Source organism: Battus philenor, unplaced genomic scaffold (assembly GCF_028537555.1).
Source record: "Battus philenor isolate CCGP_79_NKW_IND1 unplaced genomic scaffold, ilBatPhil1.0.hap1 SCAF_29, whole genome shotgun sequence".
Taxonomy (NCBI): domain Eukaryota; kingdom Metazoa; phylum Arthropoda; class Insecta; order Lepidoptera; family Papilionidae; genus Battus; species Battus philenor.
This window is the reverse complement of record NW_027181692.1, coordinates 6329090-6351760: the sequence shown is the minus strand read 5'-3', so window position 1 is coordinate 6351760 and position 22671 is coordinate 6329090. Positions and strand designations below refer to the sequence as shown.

General features: G+C 34.1%; 1 protein-coding gene across 2 annotated transcripts in view; it reads left to right on the top strand.

Annotated features, from left to right (window-relative positions):
- The window catches only part of neur (E3 ubiquitin-protein ligase neur), a 58187-nt gene that overhangs the window by 11660 nt on the left and 23856 nt on the right, over positions 1 to 22671 (top strand). The window contains exon 1 of one of the 2 annotated variants that reach the window (XM_068769797.1): positions 8609 to 9003. The exons of the other annotated variant lie outside the window; for it this stretch is intronic. Within the exon in view, the coding sequence (XP_068625898.1) occupies positions 8790 to 9003 (214 nt within the window). The 5' untranslated portion in view covers positions 8609 to 8789. Of the gene's footprint in view, positions 1 to 8608; positions 9004 to 22671 lie in introns of those variants that run through there. 2 annotated transcript variants of the gene reach the window in all.

Below are 22671 nucleotides of genomic sequence, written 5' to 3'. Positions count from 1 at the left end.
AATGATAAAATAGAAGTATACAGCTCTTAAAACTCTTTAAGAAATTTTTAAATTTTTTCTCTCCAGTCTTTCCTTGTTTTACAAATACGAAAACCGCTATCAGTGGTGCTATTGTAGCGATCATGTATATATATATATATATATATATATATATATATATATATATATATATACATGATGATTGGTAATAGGTGTGAAAGTGTTAAAAAGGTGATTTCCAAAGCCGAATCTTGAGCCTTCCAGTTTGTTTACTATATTGCTACCGAAACAACTGTACCGCGCCATAGGAATACGCGGCCAGGTGGGGACCGAGGAAAAAAGAGCACAACCGTCTAACGGAACGAAGCGAGTGAATTTTTCGCCTTTTTTTATATCAGCGCTAACGCTTTCTGAAGTGGAGGTAACGGTTTTAGCCAGAGTATAGTAATCGACCAGGTCGACCTTCAGACCTCTAGGATGCCCTTGTGTAGGAATGATAACTGGGTATTATTGATATGTGTCGTCCAAGCCGAGGTCCCTTCATGGCTTCAGCCTAATAAACACTAAAGCAGTGATTCCCAAAGTGATCTATATCGACTCCGGGGGGTCTATGACAACCAGCAAGGGTAGGCCCTGTCAGCGAAAAAAATTTGGGTGTCCATGAAATGAAAATGGGGGTCCACGATAGTGGATCTCAACACATACACTGATAGTACCTATTTACTTACATCATACCATCTTATAATATCAAAACATTTACATTTTTTTATAAAAGTACATATGAAGTAAAAAAAATATTATAAATGTTTATAAAATTGTGTAAGTTGTAGGATGTTGGTATTCGCTTTGTGGGCGCAATACATTTTGAACTTGTAAAAACCTAATAAATGTGTAAATTAACATGTGTTTTACTTTAAGTTTTTAACACTAAACTTCACTACAGTTAGAAATTTACAGGAAATCAATATCAGGTAAGTAGGGGATCTACCTAACACGGTAAAACATAGCAAGGGCTCTACGACACAAAAAAGTTTGGGGAACTCTAAAGGAATCCTGTGACGATAAGTCAGTCGATAATCCCCTCCCGTCGCGATTACCCAAGGCGCGGTACAGCAGTTTCGGTAGCACTACAAAAACATGGTCTAGGTCAAAAGCATTCTATGTCCTCCAATCAGCGGAAACTGCAAATCTAAAAGAAAAAGTTTTACTTGATTTTTTTTCAACAGCTGTTAATATCATTGACTCACCCATTACAAACGGTATCGAACCTTAGACCTTTTCTAACGAAGTTAATTGTGTTGAAAGCAATTACGAATAATTGCTGTTAATTGTTTAAACGAGGTGCATTGAACGTACGGTCGGATGTCGTTGCGATAATGTATTTTGTTTAAAGTTGCATCCCCCTGTAGGGCACAAGCGTCCTTCGTTATTAAACAACATTACTATTATTTTATACGATTTAAACTGCCCTTTTGACGTACGTTAACGGGTGGTGCAAAAGTAATGTCATAATTGGAAGGCAGCCATTTTGTTGAAAATTAAAAAAAAAATTAAATCTATTGATGAAAAAAGTTTATTTGAAACTGTAAGATTGAGGACATTAATTGGAAAAATTATGTCCCTCAAGTGGCCACCTACCGTGTTGATGCATAATTGCGTTCGTTGTATGGCAATTTGTGTATTGTTTGTGATACACATACACATACATATATATATATATATATATATATATATATATATATATATAAATAAATATTATATATATATATATGTATGTATGGATTCTAGAAGTAATGTAATTTTTTTGTGTTATAAGCATTACTTTTTGATGAAGTAATGACAATGAAACTCATCTAACTTTCTCCTGGGGCGTCTTAGAAGCGAAACCTCGTCTTGGTCGGCTTGGATATTACTGCCTCTTTGGAAAGCGTTAGACCTAGAAGAAAAAATGGCGGAAGAAACTCTGGTAATTTCGAAGTTGATTATAGTATAGATAATGTCCGTTTGTTTGCTAACTAATTAGTTGGATAGGTTGCAAATGAGTTTGCAAAAATCGCGGTAGAAAAAAACGTACGTCGATCGGCGCGGAGATAGCCGAAGTTGACCGATGCGCCGGCGCAGGCAATAAACGCTCGCGTAATGTAAGTTAGATCTTTGCGTTACTAGAGTTCGACACAAGTAGTCTCTCGACACAACTAGTCTCTCGACACAACGGCTGCCTAACGGAAATTAACTTGCTCGAAAGGACCGAACTTTGACTAGATGAACTTCGAACTTCTGCATTAGAGATGGAAGAAGTGGTGGAAGAAACTCCAACATGGAAGCCAACATGACCAGAAGCCAAATGTATATTTGCTTGACTTGGGGTGCTTGTGTCTTTAACCCTTTCCTTACCGCAGTCCGTTCCGCCGAATTGACGCTTCTGAACCGGACATGTGCGCCGTCAATACGCACATTGTATGGCGGTAAGCTGATGTTCGAATTTCCTCATTTGTGTTACATATTTAAAGATTTTACTGGTATATTAATTGAAAATATAAGTTAGGATAATTGTTAGTAATTTATTTAGCTGTGATAAATCTTAAAACAGAGATCTACACATAAGCCCACATTATAAGGTGGATGCCGGCTAACTCCAGCGCTAGTAACGAAAGGGTTAAAAGCGACCGAACCTCCATTAGAAGAATAAATTTCAATTGTAATGAACGACCAGTAATCGCAGCGTGGGTGGAAACTTCAACGTTCTGACCAACAGCAGATTCAATTTCGCTGCAAGTCCCTGGATGTGGGCAGAACAAGACTGGCTATCGCAGCTATATTTGTAGTAGGCCTTGCAGTTTTTTTTTCTTTTTATGGCCTCTGCTATTTAGGACCTATCGTTTCACCCCTATTTATGTAGGTACAGGGTTTTTATTTTCTTAACAAATTTTTACATATAAAATTTTTATTGTCATTCTCCTCTTCCATGCTTCACATTGTCTTTTTCTCCTTCCTTTCATTCCACAATTCAATCTGTCTTTCTCAATCATTCCGTTCCTTTCATCCATCCTCAAACACTGCAGTTATTTCTATTCTATTTCTAATTTATCACAGTTTAGTTTTAATATTTCTATTTTATTTCCAGTAACTGTATTTTATTTAGATTTACAGTGTTTTATTGTTTAACTATGTATTTAATGAAATCAGGCGTTACCTCGCGGAAGTCCATTCTAAGTAAGAAAAGGACCAATATTTAGCCACTTCCGCACATGCAGTGGTAGTCGTGCAATAAAGTGCACCGCCCGCCAGTGGCTAAATATTGGTCCTTTACTTAGTTTAACTATGTTTTGTTTCTGCTTATTGCTTGTTTAGCCACTTCTCTGCAGAATTTGAGTAAGGACTCTCTCCCTTCCTTTTCCTTCATAATGGAGGCAAGTGTGGCCTCCTGTATCCTTGTATCTATCCGGCATTTGGTTTCGTATCGGAGCCCTCCAAATGCGGGGCATTCTGCTACCAGGTGGATCATGGTCTGGTCCACGCCAAGTTCACAGAAGCACGAAGGGTTCTCCTTGAGCTTGAACCTGTGAAGATACTTAGAGAAATCCCAGTGCCCCGTGGGTCATGCAGTGTTTATCGGCTGGCGATGACGAAGGATATATTAAAACGATATGAGGAAATGAAACACGCGTATCCGGTCCTATTCAAATCGCGGGACAAAGCCGGGGCAAATGCCGACCGGGTCATCGAACCGCTGCTGAATGTGTTCGCTAATCCCAACAGATGCCGCCGCACGCGCAGCCTCCACGCAAGGTGCACGCGTGCATCTGTCCCCCTGTAGGGTGACCATGATGGACGCGACACTAACTATCCGATAATAGGACTGTATTTATTCAGTTATTTTGAATCATTTGTAGCTGTTTTTAGTTTTTCGTTACAGTAAATATTTAATGAAATTTTTTAAAAGTAAATAATGTAAACTGTAAATAATTTTATTTTATTGTTGTAAATATTAAAGTCTTTCGATGGAATAATGTAAACCTCCTGAGTACTCTTTCGCAGGAGGTTTACGCATTAAAAATACAGACTATAATAATATATAAGAAAGAGCAATGCTAATTTTGATGTAAAAACTTAATGTTAATGTAATTTTCTCGTTCTTTTATATATTATATATATTTTTTCGTTCTTAGGCAAATGCGATTTAAGTTAGTTTGACTGGCTATATTCGATTGATGCTGAACGCTGTTAGCCGTTCTGGCTTTTACAGTTTCTTCGAACTCAGGGCTAAGTTAGTTTATTTTAGTGTTTATAGGTATGTTGTATACTGTATTTATTATAAAACATATGCCTATAATGTATCTTTATACATATTTGTATACATATGTAAGTATTTTTTGTCTATATGTACACCTTAACTACCCGATAATTATCCTTATTCTATGAACTATGGATGTCTGTAAGAAATTGTTTTGTGTGATAAGACCGCCCATGTAAATGCCCATTTGAATAGAGATGTTTTGAATTTGAATTCGAACAAATTTAATGAAGCCTTGTGAAAGTTTTAACAATATTAATTACATGGTCACCCTACACATTTGCAATAGGTGTACTTCCCCGACATTTAGGTTGGCCGGAATGCGGCGCGGCCTTTGTCTTACTGGAATTGAGCAATTACTAATGGGGCTCCGAGTTATTTAATAATATGACGCTTTTATGACATTTGTGGGTGAGCATAAAAGGGAAAATTTTTTTTAAGACAAAGCTGCTTCAGAACTCCGGCGTTCGCAGTACACGAACCAGTGGGGCGGCTGGTGGTTTTACTGGAAATACAAAGAATTTCTTCAAGGCTGTGTGTAACCTTTGTACGTACATATAAATGTAGAGTCGAAAGGGCCTGTGTTTTGAATGGGGTAGAATTTTTTTTATAAATTATTTGCAAGTAATTGCGTATTTACACGTGTTTTAAAGTAAAAACACCTATTACCGCGTAAGAAAAAAATATATGAATTTCGCTCTGTGAGGTGTTATTGGTTAGTATAATGTACTAGGTGGGCCATGAAGTTGGCGTATTTTAATGAGTCATATATTACTACAAAGATCAGGAAAAAAAGTATTTATAATGTAGTAATTATAGAAATTTTATTGAATCGAATCGATCGCAAACACATGAAAACATGCTGGCAAATCGCATGGTATAGCGCAAATTTCTAAGCAAAATTTTTTATGACTGACAATCCTGGTCGGTTTATTGGTGTAAACTTGAGGTCCACCAGAAAAAAATCCAGTGGCGTGAGATCTAAGGCTTCATCTTTTTCTACTAAACATTTCATTTACTACTAAAATCTTATTCGATGTATGGAATGTCACGCTATCCTTATTGTAACTGATTCCTGCTACAAATTTCAAAATTATGCAGTTTCAAAGAAAGTTCCCTAAAATTGAAATTCGGCACGCCTTTCTAACTCAACCTATATAAAAATTGTATTTATTTTCCATGGTATATTTTTTTGTAATTATTATATGCTATTAATACGGATGTACTAGGACAACAGATTCCACAGAAGGTGGCTGTATATGTAGATAGAAATTATTTTATTAATTTGTTAGTGCGATTGATCTCTGTATTCGTTATTTGAAATTTGAAGGTATCCCGGGATTTATGTTCTCCCAGTATAACCTGACGGTGCCATAGACATTATTTAGCGTTCTATGAATTCAGCATAGGGGCGCTGGGTCGATCGCGTTGTAGGAAGTGAGGCCGGGTATATAAGCGGCCCGAGATGAGGCTTTAAAAGAGGCTTCAGGCTAGGTACACTACGTCCTGCCACTTCATACACATGGAATCTGCAAATGCCATTTGATCAGCCTTGAGAGTCGAGTACCAGATTTAGACAGACCTTCTTGCATTGGACTACAAGACTCCTACTTTGAACTTTGGTATTTTTCTTTGAGAGCTGGTTTTAAAAATGGGTAGAAATTTTTTTTGACCTCTTTTGTGGATGACCGCAAAGGGCGCATAAGCCGAATCATCTGTTCAGGTTGCTCGATGGCATCTTAGGCTGCCAAGGTTTGGGTCACCACATGTAGTTCTACTTGAATGGAAGACCGGTACGCTTGGGCTGTCAATCTTCGATCATACTCGTCTAGATGAACTGATGTCGGTAGATAGATATATAACATATTTATCCCATTGACTATGTCATATAACACGTATAGTAATGTTACTTACGTGAATTTTTATTTCGAAACAAATATGTTTGTGAAGTGTTTTTAGGCCATTTGAAATAGATGTAAAACTTTTAAAGGAATGAATGTACCTAATCTAGCCATTAATTCTGTTACTGGCTGTATACATACATTAAAAAAAAAACTTTAATTTGATTTTGGAACATTAGCTTCTGCGATAAAAAACAGATTTTTTTCCGGCATTATTGTATGTTTTTATTTAGAAATTATTAGTTTTGAAAATGGAGTGGAACACTAAAGAGAATAAGATTGCGGTAATTGATTGACAGCAGTTGATTCAGCCCCGGGTCATAAGGCGCGCACTACACAAATTTGGCTTGAGCAAAATGTTCCAGACCTCATAAAGGCTGATATTGGCCTTCGGCTAGTCCGGACTTAAGTTATTTAGACTGTAATTTGTGGTCTGTGCTAGAGGACATGGTCTGCTCTAAGCGTCACTCAAATATTGAGTCGCTCAAGAAATCTTTGGTAGCAGCGGTGACCAAGATTCCAATGGAAACCTTTCGTAAAACCATCGACGAATGGCCCAACCGTTCAAAAGCGTGCATTAAAGCTAAGGGTGGACAATTTGAATAACTAGTTTAGTACGTTGACATATCTATTTCACTCTACATAATCACATATAAAACTTTAAAATTAAATTATTTTTTTATAAATTATCGAATATTTTCTTTGTAACAGAACTTATGGCTAGACTAGGTTTAGTTTATTCGTCAACAAGCCATAAGCTTTTTACACCTATTTTCAAACCCCCTGTATAAAGAAATCATTACTATGAAATATATTACATTAATTTTTTTTTAAATTTAATGCGACAGGGCAAAAACATCTGGCAATAAGTGTGCCAGGACAGACAGTAAATAATAATTAATTTTAATATGTAACACAAATTATGAATACTATTTTTTTTATATACATAATTTTTTTTAACCCTTGATTTTTGTATAGGATGTAACATAAAATACAACATTAATGGACAGCAAATAATATCTACATCCATCCCTTGAACTTTTGCACCTATAACCAAACATCCTGTGTATATTAATCGCTTATAAATTACCTAATATTTCGAGATAAATCTAGTTAAATAAAATCGCATAATATTATGAAACAGTTTTAATTATGACTCAGACAACTCGAAGCGGCAATAGTTGTGCAAATTTTAAAATTAATTTTTTTTAATTTTAAATTTAATTAATTCATATTTTATTTTTAATTTGTTTTTTTTTTTGATTAAGGAAAACCTCGATTCACAACAGCCAAAGTGGTGTGTGGGAATTCTAGAATTAACGCCATTTTATTTATTTGATTTAAATGACATCCAAATCTACCAGGAGCACATAAACATCAAGATCTTAACATAGAATGTATTTGGAAAGTTAGTACGTATTGAATATCGTACAGAGTTGGTCAAAGGTGTTTAATACGAAAGCTAGACGCCCTGCGCGGCATTTGTTCCGCGACAGCTGAAAACTGTCACCCCTCTCGTTCGACTTTCATGCGCTCAAGTGAGATGGGCTATGTTAGATAGAGTGCAGGCACGTTTTATGTGAATAGGACAGTCCGAATTTTTCCATATGCCTTAAATTTTTGAGAAAGAATTTTACAAAGGTTATATTTTATTTAATGACACTCTTATATATTATAATTTATATTCACGGTTATTATTGCTTATATAACTCCCGGGTCATGGGTAAAATTGACGTGAAAACAAATGTTTTCGAAATAGCAGAAACGTTGATTTGTTTTATTTCTCCCATGAAACAATTTTTTTTCTAATGAGCCTTAATCAAAATTTATAAAATAAAATTTAATTAAGCCATACACTATTAGGCAAGTTCAGAATGTTGATTATATCTAGAAGAATCTGGCAAGAAACTCCGTAGTTACTCTTTTAACGCCAATTTTACCATTTATTCCTTTTATTTCACATGAACATGAGCGTGTAATTAAACCGGGACATATTTTTCTCCTATATAATCTTATATATAATAATATTCTTAATTGATCGACCTTTTCTTAGTTATCTTGCGAATGTACAATGCTTAAGATGTTTTATTAAACAAACGAATGATTTGTAGAAGAATGAATATACATTAAATAAACGAAAATTGAGAGTTACAAGTGTTTATATTTCTCTCTTGTATTACAAGAATAATGGTCACCGGTTTTCTTAGATTATAATAAATATGTTATCATGGGAACGTTAGCATATCTATTTTAGATAATACGTATCCCTTTGATAATCACGCGCATAATAATTATTGTTAGATTAGAAACAAAATCATATTTTTGATATCCTATATAATTTGACCAGTCCATGGACATCCTACAGTTAGGGATTCGTGCGTACGCAACACGAGCCCTTGGCGCGTGACGCGAGCTTCATCACTCCGCCGCGATACCTCGCAGCGAGCGGACGTCTTTCGCGTCGCGTTCCCCGCTCCCGCGTTATGCTCTCGTGACTTTAAAAAAATAATATCCCATTACTTCGTGTAGCGTAAAAACGTTTTTCGTGACTGTGCCCCGGTTGACATGAATTAGGAATAGACTATTGTTAAAAGTCAAAGGAATAAATTAGACTAATGATGGGTGTAAGTGGTTGTATGAGTGTTAGGCAGGCGCGAGGGGGATGCCATTGCCCGGCGTGTCCTAGGGCTTCTGGGCATGGGGCTCCGATGCCGCCCCAAACCCTCGCCCTGCCTCCAATGGCTTTGGAACCAGAGACGACTCCGGTTAAGGACAAGAAGGGATCGAAGATGAAAGTGTTAAAGAAAATTAAGAAAAAAATGGGATTGGGTAAGTGTTATTTTTTTAATTGTGTTCCAATTTTGAATTACGCTTATGATTCGGATGACCTGTGTTATTTTTAATGGCTGCCGTGTTATCATGTCATGGCTTCCGTTTTCTAACGGTTTTTTTCTCCTTTCAGTCTATTTAAAAATACTGTTTGTTACAATTTAACTATAAGTTTTTACATAGTAGTTTTTTGAAATGCATCTTATACGGGAATGCTTACGAAAGTGTTTATTGTGTTTAAATTTTATTTGTTATTTACGAATTTTTGAAACGGGTTGCATAGTTTTATAGGAATTGTATTTTTATTAGTTTGTGAACTGTGTATGAAAGAAGGTATTTGTTGTTATTTTTTAATTCTTTTGTATGTAGTTGTTAATATGTATGGTTGAAATGTTAAAATTTAAATTTAGAAAAAAAAAACATTCGTGGTGGGTAAATGGTGATATTAATTTTTAATTATAAATATAATAATATAACATGTATACGTTTCGATAAATCTCTTAGTCTATTTTGTGTTAATACTTAACTATTTGATTAATTTTTTTTATATGGTTAATTATTTTTAATAATTATCATCATATACGTTGGCGTGTATTTGGTAAAATCCCATGATTGCTATGCAATATATAATGCTATATTAATAAAATACAGGATGATAGAATAAAGGCACAAAAACTTTAGTGTGAATGTATATTTGCCGATAAAAATCTAAATCTATATGTTATTCTGAAACTTGATCTTTGGATAGGGTGTAACAAATATTAGGCAGCAAATGTACAATATATAACCTATTGGCTTGTCAAAGTCGGAGCGTTGTAAAATCACATGATTGTAATGTTATAATAAAGACCAGTAAATATACGGTTTCTAATTATAAAGTTGTAAACATTATAAATTGCGTCCCCAATATTTTGCAATTTTCTTTGACAACCTTCCATTGGCATCTGTCAAAAATGAGCGTCAAAAATAATAAAAAAAACAAAGGTAAACAGAACATACAGCCCCATCTTGAATATATATGTGGGTAGATATAGACTAAGTTATGTATTCAAAAGGTGTTTTTGCAGCCATCATTAATAAATTTAAGTGGTTACGGTTAATAGCTTGGGAGGTTATGTTCGACCATCAGCGCAAAAATGTGTTGAATGCACCGGCGGTTGAAGCGATAAAATTCTTCTTTGTGCCGTCGGTACGTCTTTATGTACCTCAAAGATTCTCAAAAATTACTGTCTACCCTACAAATATGGTGCGATTTTACAATGCGATCAAGCCGATAAATTTTATTGACATCTGTTCAGGTGCATCGGACTAGAGAAGAACAAACAAATGAAGCTCATATATATATAAACATATTATATGAAATCTTCAAAGGTTGTTATAGTCTGGATAATGATGCATTTATCTAGTGTATAGTTAAAGATCTTTGAAAGTAAAATATTCCTTTATATCTATATTTTCTAACGCTGTAATAGCAAAAGAGAAACTAAATTTCTAATGCTATATATATATATATATATATATATATATATATACATATATATATACGATGTAACGAATAATACATACATAGGTAAACATTGAAATAGCCAAAGGCAAACACATTTTCAAGCTGTGGTAGTTAGCTAGGTAGCTTGTGTAATACTAGCACGCAAACATTCTTTCACAATTTTTTAAATTTAGCAATAGAAGCTTTCTGACTATTTATTATCTGTGATCATATTGTAAAAGCGTATATATCTCGATGAGACATTCAGTGGTAGCGTGAACAAGGCATACCCTGGGATCAGGTACCCGGAAGGTATTTCTGCGTACCATAATACCACTCTGCGATCTCCAAGCGTGGCGATTAATGTATATCCTCTCCATAGATATCTTTGGAGTAGACTTATGTCTTCCTGTGCGCATATGGCTAAAAAGAGATGGAAATTTGCATTGCAGCTGAGTTTTAACAACGAATTATTTTTTTTTTAATTTTTTGATTATTTATTTAAAGACTTTTACATTTTTGTATAACGGCGAACTTAAAGCCGAAGTCATTCTCTGCTAGTAAACCGTTAGACGGTGCAGACATAAATTAACAAAGGTAAGGTAGTTAATATCGTAAAATACTAGAAATAGAATAAAAAAGTAAAATCAAATTCATAAGAGAATCACATAAAAACTAAACGCATATAAATATTTATTTTTATCTCTATTATACATGTACTTAAAGTGCAAAGTTTATTTTTACTTCTTTCATTTATGATAACCTAGTCCTTTATTTTCGAAAGCAGATACTTCGCTATGGAATTGTGAACCTCTATCTTTTTGGCGCGCCATTGTAGACCCTCGAATGCTGTATGCTGAATGAAAGAGGGAATAAAAAGAGATATTTTGAAGTATGAGAGAGAGGGAGTGTGAAAGTAGGAGGATGTATATCCCTGTCCAGAAAGCAAGAAGATGAAAGAGTATTATTAAAATAAAAAAAAATGTAGACCCTGGTCTTGTCTCGTGACGGTCCACTTGGAGGACTTTGAGTAAAAGGATCCAGGGTACAAAGTGTTCATAACGTAACTCATGGATTTAACCACAAACTTCACTTGTACACGGTACATCAAATTTTGAGGGTATGATTTTTAAAAAAACATGTTTGTCATTATAAAATGAACCTTAATAAGGACGGCTAAGGTATAAAATATGTTAAATAGATACTTAGCGTCTGGTTGTATAGTACAGCTGTTCGATGCACCTTTTCTAATTATCAATGTTACCTTATTTTATGAGATTATTAAATAGAATTAATAAGGCATTGACATCTGCTCCAAAGATGTGTAAAGATGCTCGTGTAACCTATATATATATATATTTATATATGTATATGTATGGGCGCAAAAGTAACGTTATATATATATATCTGAAAGTAATTTTCAGGAGAATGGCATATTTAAACAGCACATAGAGGATTTTAGAAACAGCGTCTCTAAATCTTATGGTTCCTAGGTAGAAATCTCATACATGTTATTACTATCTATTAAAATAATTAATACGTATTTTAAAGTGATCACTTTATATACGGTAATGAGATAAAAGTGTAAAAGCTTAAAGTGTTCTTAAAATTCGTGTTATTGAGAGAGAACCTTGACTCGGGCAACTTCAAGAGAATAGGCCCCAAGAAGGAGAGCGTCCCAGATGGCCGTAGCTCGACTTGACTGTTGCTTGAGTACTTCTGCCATCTTGTAAAGCGTTAGCGCTGGAGAAGAAACTCCAGCAGATCTATCAGGGGTTGGTTTCCGAAGGCATACGAATGGCAGAAAAAAATTGATAAGTTCCAAACCCTTGGGCAATGTTTTGCAAAAATGCCCGTTTCCTGTTCAGGATCGAGTTTTGAAAAAAAAAACAATGAAACAGCTGTGGCGGGTGGAATTGTCCTTTTATGTGTAGCCATCTGACTTCTGAAATACTATTGGTTAGGGTTGCCACACGCGTTATATTTATATTTCCGAATAAATATTTCTTTTTTAAAAGTAAACGCTTGAGTTTGTATATTTAGTATCATGATCAGTTGATACCGGCCATCCACCTTGTGGGTAGACGTCGTACGGCTGGACAGGTCTTAAAGATCGCAAATTGTAATTTTTTTGTTAGATGACACTGAAAAGGTAAGTAAACTGGCAGACAGACATTTTTAAATTTATCAGTTATAATGCCTTCAATAATAATTTTTATTACTTTGTAAAATTATTTGTATAGATTAGTTGGTTACAGTGTAACTCATTTATAAGCAAATTAAGTTTTTACACCTATTTCCAAAACATCCTGTATACAGTGAATACTCCGAAATTTGTGTTTATCATATTTAAACTATTAAATAACTTCTTGCTTTACATATTCTGCTAGCACATATCGTATACAAAAAATAATTTTAATGTGTAATTAAAAATGAAACACAAAATTTTTAAATAACTTGAGGGCGACAACCCTGAACCATCTTGCGCGGGCGCACGCCTTAGATCCCGTTTCAAAACAGCTGTTCTCACTTAATAATAAGTCTGAAAGGGAGGCGGGCATGTGCGAGAGGGACAGAAGTACACCATATGTTTGCTTACTGATAAGATGAACTACCGAAAAGGTCTTTTTTTTTCGGAATAATCTTGATACGAAGGGCAAAGACCCCAGGTGGATTGAACTGGATATAAAACTTTTTTTTTATATGTCGCTTCTACTTCTAAAAAGGTTATATATTTATATATATATATATATATATATATATTTTTATATATATATATTTATATATATATATTTATATATATATATATTTATATATATATATTTATATATTTATATATATATATATATATATTGTTATATATATATATATATATATATATATAAAACTATTAGGTGGACCCGATAGTATTGTCATTTCCGTCGATATATTTTACAGAAAAATCAATTGATTTGTTAACGCTCCGGCATGTATATCTTTCTGTATATTATTATAGAATATACACAGCTTAAATATGACATATATTAGAGTATTATCTGATAAAATCTACTAAAAATATTCCTATGGTAGATGACCCATGTGCATGATACTGGCATATATACGCCATGATTAAAATTAAAATCATAAAGGTCTCGTATAGCTTCTTTCACAACAAGCTCTGATGTGAGAAGAATCTAAAAAGGTAATTCTTCTCTAATCGTACTATAGAGAAAGAGTGTTTTCAGTCGGCGGGTCACCCTGTATAAATAAATACAAATTGCCTCGATATACATTGCCAAGTGAAAAAATCAAAGGTTAGGAAATATATTCTTTATATACCAAATGGCTGCCCTAATAGATTTCACGTGAGTTGGAGTGATCACTTTATTTATCGATTTAATAATAAAATAATTATTTTTAAACGCATGGTAATTGTCCAGCGAATTGACTAGTTGAAGCTGCAGTGAGGAGGTCACATAGCGCGAAGAACAGCTGGGGCTTTTCTGGTGTGTAGACCAAAGATCGACAACCTCAGTGGGACATTTGCCCACAAGGTGGAATAACTCTTGTTAGGGTATTGGAAGACGGTGAATGAATACCGCTTACCAGTCGTTTTGTAAATATATATGTGAGGCATATGTTCAGCGGAGAACGTACTGGACATTCACTGCTGATACTACTGTTAAAAAGATGATGATGACACTACAAAAATTTGATGATGTAATTTTTTTTCATCACTCTCATCACTTTTTTTTTGGGTGTTTACTAACATGAAATGTGGTGTGTTCGGAGAGAGAAATATTTTCTTATTTTTTCTATTAGAAACTTTCTTTTACTTTAAGGAAAAAAAGGATAAAGAATAGTCGAATTAAAGACGTCATTATCGAGTTTTGTGTTTGGTAACATATTCTAATTATATATATAATATATGACGATAATAAAAAAAATATTAATAAAATAGTATCACAAGATACTTTATTTTGTAAGAGGTCTAAGTAATTTACAATACTTCATTTCGTTATTAAATGTGCTTTACCTTTTTATATTAAAGTTCATTTTTACATATCAAATGTAATATTAAAGAATTCTAGGAGACAGACATCTGCTTTTATTTTTTTATGTCGTTTATAGACATCGATAATTCAACATTATCGTTTAATACAGCTGCCGAATTTATAAAATACCGTATACGTTAGGAGTTTGAAATTTAGATCTTAATGTTATGTAATATAGTATACTTTTGCTTACACGATATTAAATCCAGGTGTAAATAACACATTTTGGCATACCCCTACCTGTTATCTTTTGAATATGGACTGTATAATAATGTTCTTAAGGTTTTCTTTTATTTGATTAATACACGTATAAAGGCGTTTACAAAAGTTTGTGAAGCGAGATGGGAGATTAAGAATGTTGTAAGCGAGATAAAGACAGATGAACGCGAAAGGTGTTTCTAACGCCAGCTGATGCGTGCGAGTCGTTTGAAGTGAATTATAATAAAATGGCGGGCATTGCATTGAATTTTTTTTTAATATTGTTATTTCAATATTGCCATGATTAAACTATAAATATGTTTTTTTATTATTATTATCTACACTTATAAAAGTATAAATAATTTTAGCGTCAATGTATGTAAAATTGTGTTGAAGGTAAATAATAAATTCAATTCCGCTTAAACAATTTTATAAAAAAACAATTTCTCAAAATCTTTCCTCTATCAAAAATAAAATAAACTAAAAAGATTTAAACGTTTATTTTTACTGTATATTTAACAAGTAATGGTTCGTTAACCACTGAAAATCTGGGCTTAACTTCGGTTTCTTAATTGATTTTATCTAATTTCCGTTAAGGTATTAAAAAATATATGTTTTATTCTTCTCAATTTAGGAATATCGGGAATCAATCATTTTATTTATTTAATCTGCAGTACTAGGAGAATATAACATCTTGATACCTTGAATGATTTTTATAAAACAAACAGCAGACCAAGACGGACTTTAATGGTTTCTTCTTTAGCTTGGTGTCACTGATTTATTTGGGCCAGAGTACCAGGAGTACATACCATTTGAGAGAAAAGCGCTACATTTAAATAAAGTAAATTTCGAAGACGTGAGAACTGGTCGAGAGATAAAATTTTAAATATTCCGCCGAAGAGAGAGGCTCCCCCGGCGGCGTCCGACCGTGGAGTTGCGCGGCGCATTAGAATTGGGAATCCGGTCTGTCTCCATAGACAACGGTAACGATCGTGAGAGCGGATCCGCCATTTTGAATAACGCTGGTATTGCTCGGGAAAACGTCAGACATCTTTGATTATTTACTAATTTGTCATGATTGATTAATTGTCTTAAAAAGGCAGATTTAAAATACACATTTAATAATCATTGATTTTAATTAATTACTGTTCATAGCTGTTTTTTTATATAACATTATTTATGGTAAAGACATGACGATAATCCGGTTGAATGTTTATCATTTATCAATTGAAGATTGCAAAATTTAAAATGTTTTTTTAGATCCTATCGGTTACTGGTACAAAAACTTGAAAGAGTCGAATGCTGAGTGGAAAGCTTATGTCAATAAAAAAGCTTTATAGCTTTAACACTTATTTCTAATCATCCTGTATAAATTAAGTGTTACATTAATTTATATTTATTGAAATGCGTCAGGCCATTAATTTCATCAATCAATTACAATAATTTATTTTAATATGATATTTAAAATATTAAAACACTTTTCACAATTTATTATTATATAAGTTTATTAAGTGTTTCTGAAACCAATGATTTTTAATGTATTCACCAGAGATATTATGCCTATTACCAATCATCCTGTATAAATGTAGCTGTTCGTATACAGGCACGTTATAATTATAGTTCACGTTTGAATTCGAATCGTGACCGGTCGAATTCGTGGTGTTACTGCTGTGTGGTATAACACCATCCCATTAACCCATAAAACTTAGAACCATAAAATGTTGCATTACTAGGAAATCAGAGGTCATGTGATACCATCATTAGTCTTGATAGTTTTTATACTATCAAAAGTAATTCACCTATCGCAGTATGAATAAAAATGTAACATCCTATGTAACACCCAATGGTATTAAAAATCATTAAATAATAATTCTTTAAATAAGTTAAGTAACATATTTGTAATACGATATATGGATCATCTGTATAAATACATAACCAATGTAGCAATAAGTAAAGAAAAATCAAATTAATGATTTTTTCTCCTCTCCCGTCCGCCAAAACGATCTAAGGGTATAAAGTCTAAATAGAGTTCCTTGGGGTAGACTTTAAACATCAACTTGAATCTGAAAGATGACGCCATTACGCAAGCAGAAATTCTATTAGTAATAACATATGTGATTACCTATACGTCCATTTTTTATCGGAATAACTTTCTATTCTTACACATATACCGTCTTAGATATAAAAATATATTGATGTCATTATGTATCTAATCTTATATTGTCGTAAGTACGCCATTTTGTATTAGCGATGCTAAAAAGCGCGGGAAAGCGATGTCCGAGCCGCTTCTGTAATTCGAAAGGGAAGCCTCGTTCAGCGGATATATCTTAGACCGTGTATATATGTCGCCATTTTCCTGTAATTACTGGAGACATGTGCGTGTTTACATCAATACGTCACAGCCGTTTCCGGTTGTTACCGAGAAGAGCTTATTGATCCGTTAGTGTTGCCATATACAGTTTTTTTTATGTTTCGATCATGACTAGTTATTTTTTTGGACCGATCTAACACTGCTGTCCAAGTGGCGTTTAAACATTCGGCTGATTCGAAGTGGCAAGGCGCCGAACTATGATGTTTCCCGAAATAGCCTTCGCCACATAACTTTTTCACTGGAGACCATCCAGATAATAAGGTCGCGACTTTGCCTCTTAGTGACTAGGCTCTCATAAGGGTACGAATATATTTACAACATTGAAATCGGCCTATGTATTTTTAAATAGATTCTTTCGTCGTAGATAAATGCTGTTTTATAAATCAAGTGTCAAGTGGAAGTGGCAGTGGGCATCCAAATGGCTGCTGGGGTGTTAAGGTACTGGAGACCACGATCGAAGGTGGACAGACTACATTGTTAAGGTCTTTGGGAGATGCTGTATTTAGACAGCATACAATCGGTTATGTGTGGATTAGGTCTATGTCCAGCCGTGGACGTCATGACGGTGATCAAAAATGGAAGTCTAAAAAAAACGTATCTTAATTGCAATTATATCTGATATATTTGCATTTAGATATATGTTTGTTGCGTGTTTATATTATTAGGAAGGATCGCTCTCTGTTAGAGCTCTGGGTCGACGGGTCGTGTGAAAGATGCTCACGCAGCGTCTTCCGGGATTTCGTATTGCGTAATTGTTTTCTATTATTCATTTATATATACAGGATGATTGTTTATATGTACAATTTTTAATATATGGTACACCCTGTCGATAGTTTTAGAAATAAATAAGAAAAGGTGTTTGGTAAGAAAATAAATGAAATATACATTTAAAGTTACATTTTGGTTTGGTTAAGATTTGGAAATCGCTTTCGTGATACATGACCAAATAACTAAATATATATATCTTAGATAATTCGTGACGAGAGTGTAAGTAACAAGTAAATTGTGTTAAATATAACAATTATATAATTGGAAAGTAAGCGGCTATGTTTACCTGTCATTACACATGAGAGACGAAATGTTGCTAGATTCCTTCCACTCTTCGTTTTGAATGTATGATGATGGAGTGGTTCCGTGTAGAAACATATAGCAGTTTTTAGTTTTAGCCAATATATGCTCACTGCAAGGAGGCATAGACCTCGGCCTAGATGGCCAAGATAATACCAGTTGTACTGCCCGCATCCAGCTACTTTTTTGAACCTTGAGAGACAATGTAGTTGATCCACCAAGGATATTGTGTACCAGGGCATCAGAAATGTAGAACAGTAATTTTTTTTTTATCTTCCATACATTTATATAGATGTCGTCTTTTTTTTTTAAATATTATTTTTCCAGTAATAATTCTAACAAAGGCCTCTGACCGGAAGATAAAGGATGTTCGTAGTATTGTCTAAAAAATCATCAACTAGCTACAACTCGCACTGTTTAGACATTAAATCCCTATTCATAGCGTTTCTAAAGAGCTTTTCGAAATTAATCCATTGTTCGTGTCATTGTTACGGGCTTTCCCACAATTTTGCTTATTTTTTTCTATGAAAAAATTCATCTGCTATGCAGATGTTTTATGGTAACCCCTTTTGTAGAATTTTTCGTAAACTTAGTTCTACGAACCCGCGCGTGGGAATGGAGACGTCAAAGAAAGACAAATTTAAAATTTTCCATTTCAAAAACAATTTTAAATCTTATCGCAACGGAAATAAGATATAATTTAAACTTTACCTGCGGCACGTACAACGTTGTTTACACGAAGTCATTTGATCGCGATGCAATTGTAACCATAATGTTTACATCATACGGTGTCAATTCGTGTAGCAGGTGAGGATTTATGATCGGGCCCGGTACGGCACGGGTTGTGAATTGCTAATTTCGTTTTGAGACGAGATGCTCTGCTTCCGGGACACCGTTTGAACGTTTTTGCGGCTACGAAATGTTCATGTTGCCCTAGTACTTCGAAATTGATTTCACAAATTTTACTCAGTAAAAAAATCTTTTTAAATTAATCTTTATAAGTACCAGGATGGTAGGTAGGAAAGGATATACAGGATATATATTTTAAAGCTATTTTTGTTGCAGAATTATTTTATTCACTTATTTTTTTCATTTTGGGTTGCAACTGATTTGGCCTGTTAATATAATATTTATGAGTTTTAAATTTTTCTTGGATATTGAGGGTGGGTGGGTATGTTTTAGTTTCGTATCGTAAATCCCCCGTGAATAATGTTGTCGTTTGATTTTTGAGCGCGGTCAGTCAATTTGGTTGCCTAGAAGAAAATCTACGTCCGTCCCGTACTTATTTGGTCTACGGAGTACCAGGAGCACATCGATAAACAAGAGCTATCGAATAACGAGACGATACATCGTCAATCGGAAAGGTGAAGTTCCCACGGTCCGTGAGAATCGACCGGGCGAGAGCGCGAAAGGGACGCACGTTGCGAAACACGGGCGCGCGAGAGAGACGGCCGCGCTGTCATTGCGCGCGTTCCAATTACGTAAACGCACCGTTACAAATAGTATGCTGTTTTAGACACAATAGCTTAAGTAATAGAAATTAAAATAGATTGTGTTATGTATAAATTTCGGAGGAATTGTTGAAAAAAATCAAACACCTTTTTATCTTTTTAATGAAAAAAAATTGCGAAATTATAGGAAATAACTTAATGATAATATTAGCTTAAGATTATGTGAATGTAATGCATATTAGAGAGACGTTATCTATTTTGTCGATTTCAGAAGGGATATTAGTGTTAATAGCCAGTTAAAAGCCACCGACATAGTTAGGGTTCTGCCATATCGTTTCTCTTGAAGTCGGAATTCTAAACGTGTATTATAAACGAGTGGCAGCCCTAGCCAAAAGTCCCTTGGAGGGGGCCCTAGAGCCCAGTCACTCTATGGAGCGTTCCCCTAAGCACTCTGATAGCAGCATGAGCTGAAGCTCTTTGGGCAACACTCCAACTTCACATCACACAAATAATAGTAGAGAAAGTCTGATTCAAAAAAAGTTATCTCACAGAGTATTTTGAAAATATCGACAGTCAAAAGTACATCGGGGATATTTCTTTGCCTCGAAGTGAGTTTTAAATTCAACAGACGTCCCCGATGCAGTTAAGATATAAACAAAGTATACACGACATTAAAGCAAAATGTTTATTATAAAGTATAATTTTGACTTTATAGAAATAATAAGGCAAAAATTCATATACGATGTTCGCCAATTATGTGTATAAAAACAGTAAACAAACTTGCTCCCGCCTAGGCGCCGTGTTTTCCCATGCAATTAAATAAACGAATGGTTTAAACAAAAAAAAAACTTGCTAGTAACGGTACATGAAACAAAAGGATCGAAAGTGAATCGATTCCCACGACGTTAACCGTTTAAAAATATAACTTGTCCGACTGCTGTTAAGTGTTTGTACACCTAAAACTAACGATATAGCTGTGCGATGTTTCACAAGCTCTATTATTTAAAAAAAATGCATTGTTACTAATGCTACCCTAGTAACTTAAAAGTATTTTTTCTTAAAAAGATTTACATAGTGTCAATTATGCCATCGGCCCATCTAGTTCGAGGCTACCCAAGCCTGGTGGACTCAAAAACCTTTCAGTCCCAACGGGTCGAAGTAACTGGTTCTTCTGCGAATATCATATCTGATTCAATCTAGCAGCATGATAGTTTTAGCAATTCCTAGTTATTTTGTAAGGCTTTGATATATATATACAGCGTGAAACTTTTTCAAAAAAAATCCAAGGAATTTTTTTTACATTGTTATTTAGATAGATATAAAAATCTATTTTTACTTTGAATCTGATATTAGTATTTTTTATGCATTTTCCTTTATACGGTATATTCATAGCATAAGAACAGGTTTTAATGTACTATAAGATAGCTTTGTATGCATTTATTAAAAAATATATATCCTTAGGTCTGCTTTATGTGATGGGATACCTTTATATGGCATTGGGCCAGTGTCATTATTGAATGAGAGACGTGTGTTTAGAGGTTCTCTCACGGTGTTATGTCATTTGTTTTGTGAGACTAATTAACGCGTCGAAGGCATGGAACAGGTCTGTTTGGTCCCAGATTCGAATATAGTTTCTACCATAGCACTGTAGAATTTACTCAACAGATCCATTATTAAAAACAGTGGTTACCTTTAAAATACAGTTCACTTTTCAAAAATCTATGGTTAAGTAATAGATAACGTAGTGATATATGTTAAGGAAAGTTAAAATTTAAGTATACTGTGTGTTTCCGTAAACTTTACCCGGCGATAAATATTGCACATCGATTTTTTGAAAGAGACAATCAGCTAATTTAGGCTTCGTAGAGCACTATCTCTGTCTCACTCTACTTTTGTGACGTTTTATCAGTCGTATTTTGTGTGACAGAGATAACGCTCTAAAAAGCTCTTTCCAAAGGTCGATGTGCAATATTTATCGCCGGATACTGTACTGCCAGAAGTTATTGTCGCATTATAATTTGAAAAACAAATTAATGTTAATCGTTCCAATATGGCGAACTAGGTACATATTTATCCACAACCACTACAATATGGGTATCAAAAAACCGTTTAACTTAAAAGTTTTTTAAATGTATTTATATATGTTCAGAATGCAATTTGATATATTTCCGCTTGGTTATTTTATACAGGGAGATTGAAAATAGGTGGACAAAAAGTAACCAATCACTTTGAACAACGTGCACCCTGTATATTCGTTTCATGGTATAGGAGAATAACTAGTAAGAAAGAATGAATTATCTAAATAAAAAAATAATCCTAGCTAACGGATAGATAAATCCAGGAAAATAAATACCAGGTGTTCATAACTCGGACAGAGGTCCTTGCAATTACACTGTAAACTATAACCGGCTGGCAATAGAATCGCGAGATTAAAAAACGTACGCAATGGCTGCGTGGGAAACTCGTATCCGCACCGTTAAGCTAATTGTTAACTATCAATCCGGATCGAGGTTATTTTTAAGCCAGCCACGGTTTTAACTTTTTTGTGACAAGTACCCCATTACGAAGTACTAGGGTTGCCAATGTTAAATATAGAGAATGATATGAAAACTTATAACTACTCACAACGTATGTACTCCTAGTAAGAGATGTTTATTGATATATGAAAATAGGGAATGGATCCACACTAACTTACTCTTTTTGATTTAAATAAATATTAAAAAGGTTATTTTAAGAATTGAAAAAAATGTAAGACTTGTTCCCACTGCTGGGAGAGTGTGGGCCAGAAACGACCACGTTGCCAAGTAAAGATGGTGGGTGGTACATAAAATGTTTTCATATAGTTTTTTTATTTCCCTTGGTGAAAAAAATGTTTTTTTTTTTTAATTGGATCTAACTGGCAACCAACAAACTTAACCACCGGGCGAAGTGCAAAATAATAAAATAAATAATAATTAACCTTTATGGAGGTAATAAACAAATATTTATTCTTTGGAATAAAAATTTAGCGCCATGATGGTTTAGCCGCTGTGAATCAGATTTAAAATAATGTGTTTATAG